This window comes from Procambarus clarkii, chromosome 74, assembly GCF_040958095.1.
Source record: "Procambarus clarkii isolate CNS0578487 chromosome 74, FALCON_Pclarkii_2.0, whole genome shotgun sequence".
Lineage (NCBI taxonomy): Eukaryota > Metazoa > Arthropoda > Malacostraca > Decapoda > Cambaridae > Procambarus > Procambarus clarkii.
In genome coordinates, this window is record NC_091223.1 from 16,902,830 (window position 1) to 16,916,366 (window position 13,537).

General features: G+C 40.5%; 1 protein-coding gene across 1 annotated transcript in view; it reads left to right on the top strand.

Moving 5' to 3' along the window:
• Positions 1 to 11,118, top strand: part of LOC123767403 (phenoloxidase 1) — a 31,279-nt gene extending 20,161 nt beyond the window's left edge. Inside the window, 12 exon segments of the mRNA XM_045757081.2 lie at positions 1,280 to 1,430; positions 3,061 to 3,165; positions 3,446 to 3,628; positions 5,092 to 5,220; positions 5,467 to 5,601; positions 5,604 to 5,652; positions 7,997 to 8,013; positions 8,015 to 8,135; positions 8,938 to 9,045; positions 10,057 to 10,187; positions 10,620 to 10,823; positions 10,825 to 11,118. Of these exon segments, the coding sequence (XP_045613037.2) occupies positions 1,280 to 1,430; positions 3,061 to 3,165; positions 3,446 to 3,628; positions 5,092 to 5,220; positions 5,467 to 5,601; positions 5,604 to 5,652; positions 7,997 to 8,013; positions 8,015 to 8,135; positions 8,938 to 9,045; positions 10,057 to 10,187; positions 10,620 to 10,823; positions 10,825 to 10,866 (1,375 nt within the window). The 3' untranslated portion in view covers positions 10,867 to 11,118.
• Positions 11,119 to 13,537: the final 2,419 nt, after the last annotated feature.

Genomic DNA, 13,537 nt, shown 5'->3' on the forward strand with positions numbered 1-13,537 from the left:
AAAATAGTTATTGCAATAATTAATCTTACTTTATATGATTGGGATTACTCGTTTACTCTAAGAAATACCATACGAGCTTCAGTCAATCAGAGGGACATCAGATAATTCAAGTGAAAGATAATTACCGCTCACAAGAACTACCTATCTTAACACTAAATAACTCCCTTGATTAATACTGCTACCTAATCACTGCAGTACTCCAGAGATGCATATTGCGCATGGAGTTCTAATCGGATACTTGGAAAATCACAAATGAACATGCAAATACATTCCACATAACTCATAGTCATCATTTGGTGTAAGAGTTGACATGTGTAATACTGAATCACATTGATGTCCGTTATGCAGAGCGGCGCTCAATAACAGTTATGTTAATGTTTGCCACACAACAATAGGCTTTGAATCTTTCATGACTTCAATCATTCACCTATGTTAGGTGTTTGCATACAAATCAGATTGGACTTTCCTTCGTGGACAGCTCCGGGTATGAGATAAACCCTTGGTCCAAATAATGAGATTTGTACATACGCCTCATTCACCCACTGGTTACGAGCGCATCCCATTCCTCGGTCGTCGTCCCACATTAGTCAACACCAACACCCACATTAAACTATCACCCAACAGAGATTACGCTGTTTCAACACCCACATTAAACTATCACCCAACAGAGATTACGCTGTTTCAACACCCACATTAAACTATCACCCAACAGAGATTACGCTGTTTCAACACCCACATTAAACTATCACCCAACAGAGATTACGCTGTTTTCCCAGACTTCTTCGGTACGCACAAGGTCCTCTTTCACCCTCATATTACCGCTTCACTCCAAAAGATACCTTGAGGTTACCTTGAGGTGCTCCTGGGGCTTAGCGTCCCCGCGGCCCGGTCGTCGACCAGGCCTCCTGGTTGCTGGACTTACCAACCAGGCTGTTGGACGCAGCTGCTCGCAGCCTGACGTATGAGTCACAGCCTGGTTGATCAGGTAAGATACTCTAACAGCCAAGCCAATGATCTTACCAGTCTCATAAGGTCTCTTTACCTTATCTCTTTCACACCCTCTTGATGATAGTACCGGGGACATCCAACATTAATAGTTCCCAACGTGAAATAGCAATGTTGCTACCCATTCGTACACTCTGTAGTCGAATTAATATACTTTTGATGTATAGAGTTCAGTTGGGAAATGTGCAATCTTCCAAATGTAACGATAAAATGCTTATTAATAATCTATGTGTAAGACAAGCACACACTGCCTACAATGATGTCCGAACTCAAGGTACGACATGGAGCGGCTCAGCGTTAACCTCAAACGTGTGGAGAAGCTGGAGAACTGGCGCGAGCCCATCCCAGATGGTTACTTCTCCAAGCTTACTGTTAACAACTCCGGTCGGCCCTGGGGCATCCGTCAGGACGGTACCTTCCTGAAGGTGAGTGTATGGGGCACCAGTTACTGTTTTTTCGTAAATACTCTTTCCAGTCGTCACATCAAACATATTGTAAATAGAAATCACAGCTTTGTGTCATCCTTTACAGAAGATAATAATATCAGCATAACAATTATCTCGGAATGAGGCACTAAAATAGGCTTCCACTTAGAAACGCAAAATCACATGATTTTCTGGAGATAAATTCCAGATACAGTACTTTGATATGGGAAAAAATGAAGAACCTGACAAAATACGGGATGCAAGATGTAATGAGATCTCCCCATAGAAGGAAAATGACTTGCAAAGTATCTGGGAGTAATATCCGAGGAAAGAACAGAACCATACACACGTAACATCAGCCACGACAATGATAGGGTGATTATGAGAACTTTCAAACCAATAAATTCACTACAATGGTCCTAATTTTCAACTCACTAGTGCCTTGCCGCCTTCAGTATTGTTCGGAACTTCCACATCCTATCAAGGCAGTAAAAATTCCTGAAACAAGGAATACTTAGAACATGCACTACTCGCACACAGTAAAGCATCTAAATTACAACACTGGAAAGTAGACGAGATACATATAGCATAACATATACATTAAGATACTCGGAGGTCAGGCTTACAGATACCCATCAAAATAACAGCTTACCAGAGCGAGAGATAATAAAACTCGAAACCGACTGCTTGTTTACTGCAGGTAAAATCAGCCCGTCCTCCAAACAAAGATCCAAAAGTGATTCCATGCACCCGCCAAACCCCCTGTTTATGAATGAAAAGCGGTTTACACACGACTCACAACTGCTGACGTTCGAACATATCCGGAACAAGTGCTTCACTGACGAATTTTGTTCGAATCACAACGCTATAAATGCTTCACCCACGTACTACAAATACAAATAATCGCCAACAGAACCTAAACACCTAACCTAACCTATCCTATGCCTATATATACACAATATGCTAATATATTATAATATTAATTTATACTTGAGAAAATTCCCGTTTTGAATAAACAGCATGTTAAAATTTATGAATGCGTCTGTGGGGTTGACCGCTGAATGTAATGGACTTGAGTCGAGGATGGGTTGGGTAAAATACATGTGGGGAAAGTTTCCACATGAACAATAAGTCTCAAGTGCAGGCGACGAGTCACAATAACGTGGCTGAAGTATGTTGACCAGACCACACACTAGAAGGTGAAGGGACGACGACGTTTCGGTCTATCCTGGACCATTCTCAAGTCGATTGTGCAAATCTGATACACAATCGACTTGAGAATGGTCCAGGACGGACCGAAACGTCGTCGTCCCTTCACCTTCTAATGTGTGGTCTGGTCAACAAAACTCAAGTGGTTTGATCACCATACTTGCATGTAGTGTGCCAAGGGACAAAATTGTTTACCCACGGAAAATGAAGATACTAGTTCTTAAGTCTGTTTTAATTTTAAAGACATTTTATAGTCCTCTCTATAGTGCTAGACACGGAAGGGAAAGTACCATGGAGCGGCGAGATACACCCATGATCAAGTTGGTTAAGGCAGTGAAAGGTCAATATTATTATATGGCAGGAGATCAGAACAAATAATCAAAGTTTGTAGAGTTTATATATTTTATTATTTTTATTTCAGGATTTGAGACGTAACGATGCCGGGATTGATTTTTTGGACATTAGTGATATGGAGCTCTGGCGGTCCCGACTGATGGACGCCATCCACCAAGGATATATGCTAAATGTAGGTATATCAAGTATAATGATAACTTCACAATTCATAGCCTATGAACTGCTCCCAGGTCATAGCCTATGAACTAGGCTATGCAAGAAATCTTTCTGGTTGATTTTTATTAAATTTGCTATGAATCATAACAGATTTCCATAACGCATTGATCCAGATTTATTTTTCTGTAAGGTTAAAACAAAAATAATATTCAATGAATAAGAACTAATGAAACAAATATGATATTTAGTAATTAATGCAAAATATTCACTGATCAAACAATTTAACTTGCCAACAGCCGAATGGTGAGCGCATCCAACTCTCTGATAACGTCACGACAGGAAAGCGAGGGATTGACATCTTAGGAGACGCATTTGAGGCAGATGATAGGCTGAGCCCACATTACCTCTTCTATGGCGACCTTCACAACATGGGCCACGTGATGCTGTCATTCTGTCATGACTTCGACAACGCACATAGGGTAAATATATTTTTTATTTTTATAAATATTTTCAGTTTTGATTTTTTGGGGATGTTTTTACACTGTGATAGAGAGATTGTATCACATCCCAAATCTCCTACTCACTTTAGCTCGTTGCAGAAAGTAGTATGGTGACCTTCGGAACAGGTGGTATAACTCGTCCGTTCACTCGATAGTGACAAGAAGAATCGAAATACGTATCTGACACACTTAAAGTGTACTGACCAATATCGCAAACCCACCTACATCGACGTCGGTGGCTTCGAGTTCATTGATCCAGCTATTTGTCACGCTACCAGTTTCTGCAGTAGCTCTGGCGATCAACGCCCAAGCTCGCATTAGTATAGCTTCCAGTTAAGTCTCGTGACCTTGAGGGTCACGAGACCAGTTAAGTTGTTGTTTGAGACCAGTTGTTTCCAGTTAAGTCTCGCAGGGTTACCTTGAGGTTACCTTGAGGTGCTTCCGGGGCTTAGCGTCCCCGCGGCCCGGTCGTCGACCAGGCCTCCTGGTTGCCGGACTGATCAACCAGGCTGTTGGACGCGGCTGCTCGCAACCTGACGTACGAGTCACAGCCTGGTTGATCAGGTATCCTTTGGAGGTGCTTATCCAGGGTGGTTGATGTGCCAGGATGCTCTTAATGAGTTTGTTTACATATACAGATGAGGATACCTTGGAGAGACTGCGATGAGCCAATGAAATAATTATGGAAATGATTAACCACCCACTACGACTACCACTGCTGAAACCATGTTGTTCACATCACCAGCTCCAAGATATACAGTTTTCTAAATCCATTACTAACGATTAATTCAGGAACAAGAACCATCTGTTAAACAATTCGGAGTTAAAAGGTTCAGCTCTATTATTCCAAACGGTACAGTAACATCACAATAAAGTTGAAACATCAGTCACAGCAACCTAGATGTTATGCACACAGTTATAACATCTAATATAGGTGTTCTCGCGACCGTAACAACACAGGCTGACCATACACAACACAGGCCGGTGTTGGTGGCTAGTACAAGTACAACAACACAGGCCACATAATATACAAGATGAAAAGAAATGACAAAATAAAAGCGGGCACATATAACAGGCAGCAAGTTTATACATACAGTACGTGTTAGGCTTATATCGAGGTTCTCCCACTCCCTTCGGATGCATTCCCACAACAAGCTGAGTAACTCTTGGGTCCCTATTTACTGCTAGTGAACAGGCCCATTAGGTGAAAGGAAACGCGACCTCACAAATGACCTCGTGCCACAGTATGAAAATCCTAATATACCAAGTAATTAGATCGCTTCTGACTGAACAGGTGTACAACAGTGAAAATCAAATTACTCCTTGTTATAAATAATAAAAATATGTACTTTATTTAAGTTATATAGTAGTCGAAACATTGTGGTGTAGTAATGACAACAGTGGCAGTAAAATTCCACACTACTTTGTATTTCCCGCCTCAGGAGGAGATGGGAGTAATGGGAGACTCGGCGACTGCCTTGAGAGACCCAGTCTTCTACCGCTGGCACAAGTTTGTGGACGACGTCTTCCAGGAGTACAAGCTGACGCAGCCGCCTTACACCATGGAGGACGTAAGTGTAGAGCTCCATGGGGGATGTGTGTGTGTGTGGAGCTCCATGGGGGATGTGTGTGTGTGTGTGTGGAGTTCCATGGGGGATATTGGTGCGTGTTGAGTTCCATGGGGGGATGTGTGTGTCTGGGGTTCCATGAGGGATATATGTGTGTGGAGTTCCATTGGGGGATGTGTGTGTGTGGAGTTACATGGGAGAAACTTTGTAGTAAGCATATTTGTATATTGACTTGTATTTCCACACCAGCTGACTCTGCCGGGCGTGGTGATTGACAAGGTGGGTGTTGTGAGGCAGAACCAGCTCAACAAACTCACAACTGGCTGGAACGTGCGTGAGTTTGAGGCTTCCAGAGGGTTGGACTTCAACTCTCCTGTCACCGTACAGCTGCGCATCACCCATCTCGACCATGCTCCCTTCGATTATCATCTCCAGGTATGAATTCTTCTGAGTTTTATATATTTCTTGTATAGCCAGTAAGTGTAATGGCTCTTTCCACGTTTTTGTCGCTTTATTCGTATGCCGGAAAAACAATCTGGTGTTGAAATCCATTATACTGTGTAAGAGATTTATCGGTATTTATAAAACAAATCGGCAAATGATTGTAGATATAAAATACTAAAGTTACGAATTTGCCTGAGAGTAAATCTTTCTTCTAAAGTTTCATTGTTAAATAAAATAGCTGCTTTAGCGGACTGATACATGAATAATGTTCCCTAAAACGTTGACGCTATACGTCTGGAACGGTGCTTACGTTAACCAATAACACGACATCAAAAGTAAATTGAGATATGACCCACGATGTCATTCACGAAGGAGGGACGCATGCTAATGAGACTGAACAAATTATCGTATTCCTTCCTATACAGAGAATATCAAGGCATACATAATTAAATGCACACTTATTGCTGAGGTCCCATAAGGTTGCCTGTGCCAGGTCACCAGACAGCTTTAAAAGTGCTGTATTATGTTGCGTGGTGAGCTGTGGTGTTGTTTGATGTTGTACTGGGTACTGTCACCTGTTGTGTGGTGAGGTGTTGATGTGGTGCACTCTGTTTAGTATGCTGTGGTGTGTGCTGTGTTGCATATTGTGCGGTGGGTTGTTGGCTGTGTCTACTAGGACACCAGACAGCTTTCCTATATTGTGTTGTGGTATATTGTGTTGCGTAGTGAGCTGTTGTGTTGTTTGATGATGTACTGGGTACTGTCACTTGTAGTGTGCTGTGTGGTGAGCTGTTGATGTGGTGCACTGTGTAGTGTGACATGGTGTGCACTGTGTTTAGTATGCTGTGGTGTGTGTTGTGTTGCATATTGTGTGGTGGGTTGTTGGCTGTGGCATTACAGTACTTTATGTACATGGAACTTGCAATTCAAAGTGAGGTGCAAATCATACCGTATCAACAAGAAACATGGTTTGTCCTACTTGAAAGGTCACATGTAGCTACGTTTAACATGTGTAGGTATTAAAAACCTACGACATAACTTTATCGTATTAAAAGAGCGAGATTCATAGCAAAACAATAGTTTAAGATGCAGGCGATGAGTCACAATAACATGGCTGAAGTATGTTGACCAGACCACACACTAAAAGGTGAAGGGACGACGACGTTTCGGTCCGTCCTGATCCCTCAAGTTGATTGTGAGACGATTGAACGTCGTCGTCCCTTCACCTTCTAGTGTATGGTCTGGTCAACAATAGTTTAAGATTATATTTTTACTCCTGGCGATGAGCACGCCTTCGTTAACACGCTACACGACGCATAAGAAAATGCCTATATGATTTGAATAGCAAAGCCACCTATCACAATTTAGCCTAGTGCAAAGGAATGAGCGTTAAGTTGGACTCCATTGAAAAGAGATAATGTTGCCTGGCGTTGTTTCCCAAAGGTAGAATCCTATGTATGCTTTAGATACTAGAAAATAGGTATCATTATGGTAGTCTGGTGGGTCAGTGCATTGTGTCGGTGTGTCCCTTAAGTAATCGTTAATGCAGTGGATGTCGTCTGTAAGTAAGAAAACAAAAGAAAATGCGAAGCCCGGGAGACTATTTAGCACCTTCTGTGTCACAGAATAATCAAAAGGGCTTAAATATCGTCCAATAAGATAGCAAAAAGATTTCAGACGAGCTATGTTAATGCTATCTCACTCTTGTCAAGGGGCAAATGACACTTAAATAATCCTTGACTTACTATAGCATATATAATATGTACTATATTAGACCTCAGACAGCGTGTATTAGGCCTAGGATGGTTAGGTTAGGTTTGGTTAAGTTTTCTTTGCAACATCAGTACAAAAACGTTTGTTTTGTGCAAATTCAGTAGTTCTGATTTCTACTTCCTAATTTATTTTTACGTCAATATATGTACCATGGTCCTCATCGTTACTATAAGTACTATCTAAACAGGAGGTTGGGCTCGGTTTACGGTTTATACTAAAAGAAACCAATCGCTATTCTGAAAGACTACTCACCAGTGATGTGCGCTGATGCGATTCTGTCAGCCGTTGCCCAAAAAACCTCAAATGCGACAAGTTCAAGCTACTGTGAAACTGGTGCGAAACCTGAACTATTGCTGAAATATTTTATCTTTGCTTAAAATACTGCCAGTTGTCACAAAAGATGAATTGCTATAATTTTTAGTAAGTTCACAGGAATTACAAATTTTAATTTGCTTTTAAAATAGCTTTATCATTCTTGTAAGTCAATACCTCGATTAAAACTGCCAATTTCTTTGCAAGACGAAATTCATATGGTGAATTAAAATGAATTTGTGTGTTGCAGATAACAAACAACACAGGAAAGCAAAAGTCAGTGACAGTGAGGATCTTCATGGCTCCTAAACACAACGAGCGTGGCCTGGAGATGGGCTTCATGGAGCAGCGGCTCCTCTGGGCTGAGATGGACAAGTTCACTGAGATTTGTAAGTCACGCCACACACTCTCATTATTATATATTGTTCCTTCAGTAATATATATTACTGTAAGTCACGTCACACACTCTCATTATTATATATTGTTCCTTCAGTAATATGTATTACTGTAAATCACGTCACACTCTCATTATTATATATTACTCCTTCAGTAATATATATGACATATTTAGCACCTGTCAGTTTGGCTTTCGCCCTCAAAAGAGTACCAACGATTTTATTAATAGTCTGCTGTATATAATCTACTCAGCCCTTGACAAAAATGAGTTTCCGATTGGACTCTTCATTGACCTGAAAGGCCTTTGATACTGTTAACCATAACTTCCTCTTACTTAAACTCTACCATTATGGAATCCGAGGCCTTGCCCTGAACTATATCCGATCCTATCTTAGTGTCGGACACCATTATGTATCCATCAATTATATAACCTCTCCCATTCTACAATTAACCGTAGGGGTGCCACAGTGCAGCATCCTTACTTATTAGGTGATAAGTTGAGTTTGAGATCCATGAAGTATGAAGACTGCTGCCTTAATGACACTGGCAGTCGATGTGACTTCAATTTTGTATGATTCTAACAAAAAATATTTATTCTCAGCACTGCTGTAATTACTGTCGAATGACATGACTGTTGTTACTATTTAGATTAATTAACATATAGATAAATATGATTTGCTGATGACAAATGTAAACACTGGCCTTGTCTAAGTGATCCCATATTTGTTATGTACAATATACTGACGTGTTCACGTAAGCTATATGGACTACCAGAACTAATGCACTAGTTAACAGTGAAGCCTGGGAAGAACCAGATTGTGCGTCCTTCCAGCGAATCTTCCATCACCACCTCCAGCGAGTTCACCTTCAGGAGCCTGGAGGCTGTCAACCCCGCTATGCCAGGTGAGGGAGAAGTAGTGGCCTTCATAAAAGATAAAAATATAACCGCTTTCAAGACTAAACAGATTTTACACAGTTAATTTTTAATTTCGGGGTATTTAAGCCCCAGATTAGAACCCCAGAGTGGGTTTAGTGAGTACTAGCTATGCCAGGTGTTGTGAAGCATCTGTGCTGGCGAGGGTTCGAGTCGAGTTCAAAACAAATTCTACCCCAGTAATTTTTCATCCATACACATAGACATCATCAGCCTACGTCTTTGACAAAAAAAGAAAACTAGGGTGATGTAGGGGAGGATGATGTCCATCGTGAAATCACCGAGCTTAATAGTTACATAGGCTATGTGGGAGTCTACATTAAGAAAGCTGGATCTGGAGACTATGTCGTAATTGCTTGATCTGTTTAATAATAGGTTTGTGTGTAGTTGCTGAAATCTTGCTATGTCTGGATAAATGGCATGATCTGTGATCAAAAGCCAGCCAGAGGTCGGCGCAGATGATTTACAACCAAAAGTTCCAGTTGGATTCACGTGCCGAGCGAGATGTTTGGGCACATCTTACCCGTTGCCTTTGTTTACCCAACAGTAAATAAGGAATTCGTGTACTCAACAAGTTGTATTCACCCAGTTGTGCTTGCGGGGGTTGAGCTCTGGCTTTTTGGTTCCGTCTCTCAACTGTCAATCAACTGGTGTGAATTTCTGAGCCTACTGGGCGCTATCATATCTTCATTTGAAACTGTGTATGGAGTCAGCCTTCCCCACATCACTGCCTAATGCATTCCATTTATTATCTACTCTGACACTGAAAAAGTTCGTGTTACGTAACTGTTGTGGACCTTGATCAGCCTAGCAAGCTCCCTACTTCCGACAAAGATAAATCATATACACAGTGGTTAGAAAATTACAAACTTTTAAAAGTAGCAATACCTAGCTTATGATGCCGCATGCGACTGGAGTAATGTGGCAATAGGACACTACCAAAATGTTCCTACTAACAGAAATAATCACCTTCACCTCAGGAGCACCACAAAATACTGAAGCCAACTTCTGTGGGTGTGGGTGGCCTGACCACCTGCTGCTGCCCCGAAGTAAACCAGAGGGCATGACTTACCAGCTCTTCTTCATGCTCACAGACCTGGACAAGGATAAGGTCAGTCACCATTTTTGTCCTCACCATTTTTGTCCTCACCATTTTTGTCACAGCTCTTCAACACACAATGAAACTTCTCATTTTTTCATGAGTCGTTGGAATTGACTGTTGTATTATATTAGTTTAAATTTGTATGTTAATTAACAATACGATTTATTACTATTAATATCAGTATCTTCTGCGAAATTTCCACGTTTCCTTTTTATCATAATATAATCGAAACTGAGTTCACTGAGACTATATGTTCACTGAGTGTACGTAATCTGTTTTGACGTGCAAGAAGAGGAACCTTAAATGTTGGTGTTACAACTTGTTCAAACTTTATTATTATCATTAGTGTTATTTCATGGGATTAATTTGTCAGTCAACTTCCTGGGGCTGGGAATGAATGAAGACAATAAACAGATAGTGACCAACTGCGGCCCCTGACAGGTGGATCAGCCAGCAGTACGCAGATGTGCCGACGCTGTGTCCTTCTGCGGGATCCTGGACGCCAAGTTCCCTGACAAACGTCCTATGGGCTTCCCCTTCGACCGCCGCCCTCCGCCTAGCCTGCAAGATGCTGTGGTCACCTCCGCTGCTGACTACGCTAGACTGGGCAACATAACTATTCAAGATATTACCATCACTTTCCTCAACAACAGCCTTCAGAAGTAGGCAGCATGATACTCATATCTAATCATGGGTAATATTGGCTTTAAACGCAAGTAAAACATAACAAAGTTGGTGCTCTCCATATTGTCAATGTTTTCCTCAATATTAAACCAGTTCATTGTTATGTATGAAAAATATTACTTGAGTAAGGTTTTTTACCTCTGGTAAAATATTTTATGTGATTTACTGAATGCGGTGCTATGTTCATGAAAAGTATAAGCATTTTAGTATGTATCTTTCTATCTGTATCTGACATCCAACCCATAAATCTGAAAAATAAGAATTGAGGACGTATAGGTCTGTCCTGGACCATTAAAAAGTCGTGTAAGGAGTTAAATGTGACATCATCTGCATATCAGTTTCTGATCCTGCATTCTATATATATTTATATATTATATTATATATATATTATATTATATATATTTATACACATACTGGTTCTTGTATTTTGGCATATATTTTTCTTGTTTTATCTGTGGGTTCATTCATGGAACTATTTTTCGTAGTCTTCTTCGAACATTTCATCTGTCTTCAGGTGCTAAAGAAATATAAAGTAATGCTTTGATATATTAGCAAACAACGCCCCGTGATGGTTAGCTTGGTAGTAAATGGTTAGTCTTAGTGAAACTTGGTATTTTGGGTTACTGGCGCCAAGAAGTTATAAATCAATGATATTGACTTTGTCAAGTTTAATTATTTTGTATGCACTATTCTTGCGAGGGTCAGTTGCCAACATTATTATTACCATGGTTGAATATCTTAGCCATTGTTCTAATACTTAACGCAAGCCTGGGGCTCTTCTTCAGTTCTATATGTCTCGTATGTTGTCTCCCAGCAATCTCGCCTAAACGTTCTATATTTGCGCCCAATCATTTCTGTCCTGCCCGGGAATCGAACTTTGGATCCCAGATTGTGAATATAGAACGAAGCCGAGGCATATGTTAAAAAATTATTTTACGTAACATAAACTTTTTAAGATATTTTTTGAGCATATATATATATAACTATTTTATTTTGTCTTAAATACTGTATTATAACATGGTACCACCTCTGGTGCAATTGTAGGGACCCATAGTCTCAGAGAAGGTAATACAGAGCATTCAGAAAAACGTTTACATATGAATATTCATTTCTCCTACCACTTCTTTTTTTATTATTCGTGTTATACACTTTATTATTCAAGGTTACGCAGTCACATGTCTGATTGGTTACAAATAGTGGACATTAAGAGGAAATAAAGGCAAGTTTGTTTTCTAGATTTCTTCGAAATCCTCCGACGCTGGGCTCAACCACTTGGGCTGGACGGTAGAGTGACGGTCTCGCCTTCTGCAGATCAGCGTTCAATCCCCGACCGTCCAAGTGGTTGGACACCATTTCTCTCCCCCCTCCCCGTCGTCCCATCCCAAATCCTTATCTCTTCCAAGTGCTATATAGTCGTAATGGCTTGGCGTTTTCCCCGATAGTTCCTTTCCGACGCCGGGCAGGAACCGAGGATGCAGCGGTCAATTCCCCTCTAGATCGCTACACTGGCGCTGGAAGAGAAAACTTGCCGTTCTAGGGGTCTCTTGTAGTTTCAGTGAGCCTGGAACCAAGATCCTCAAGACCTTCTTGCACTCTCTCCCGTGGACCAACAAGGGTCTCAGATCATATTGGAACGAAGTATCGGTGATCTATTTCCCTGTGTATTTATTATTTATATGATGAGTTTTTGAGCAATTTGAAAGTGATTTGTGTACTTGACTGACCAAAACAACTGTGCAAAGATTAAGCATTTTGCGTTCCATAATCATCCCCTTTGTGATACATGTATTTATTTTACTCAGCCTTTTGTTATAAATTATGAACGGTGGATGTTTTGCATTTCGTGAAACAAAACTGGATGATATAAAACACTGATGTAGTCATAAATACTCATACTCCGCCCAAGTAAAACAGAAACAAGCAACACTTAGTGGGCCAGCCAGAGGCTTAGGGCCCGCGCAGGAATATCCCTGCAAAAAAAAAAAAAAAAAAAAAAACTGATGTATCACTTAACAGGTTCAACTTTATATTAATTAGAACTTTAATTAGATTTGATAAAATATATAGTTTTAACCATCTTTATAGATCAAATAAGCAAACTACCCAGACTAGTGTACTGGCAACCAAGGAAGTGCAAATATAAACAAGTCTTCGTTGTATTGCCGAATGTTAGACTAGAAAGTGTTTATTTATATATTAAATGTTACATTATGTTATAATGCAACTGTAAATTATATATTTATAAACAGCAAATGGGGGGTTACGAGATGAATGGCCCTTTACTAAACTATCCAACGTATCCAAATCACACCTTAAATTAACTTTACCAAAGACATACCCATACCAAAAATACCAAGCCTAATAAGCAGTACCCATATATAGCCTAACCGAAATCAGACCAAACTTGATCATAGCCTAACCTAACCCCCAAACTAACCCTAATCTAACTTGATTTATGGCCTAAGCTAATCTTTTTCCAAACCAAACCCAACTTAACCTGCCATAGCCTAGTATTAAGCAAGTCAAAGCAAGCCTAACCTAATCTAACTATAGCCGAACCTACCGTTATCCAAGTCAAAATCTAACCTAACTCATCCAGAGGATCCAGAGAGCGTGGCTGGCTGCAGCTGAATAGTAAGCCATCACTGTTTAACGTTGATTATGTAAACTTCGAC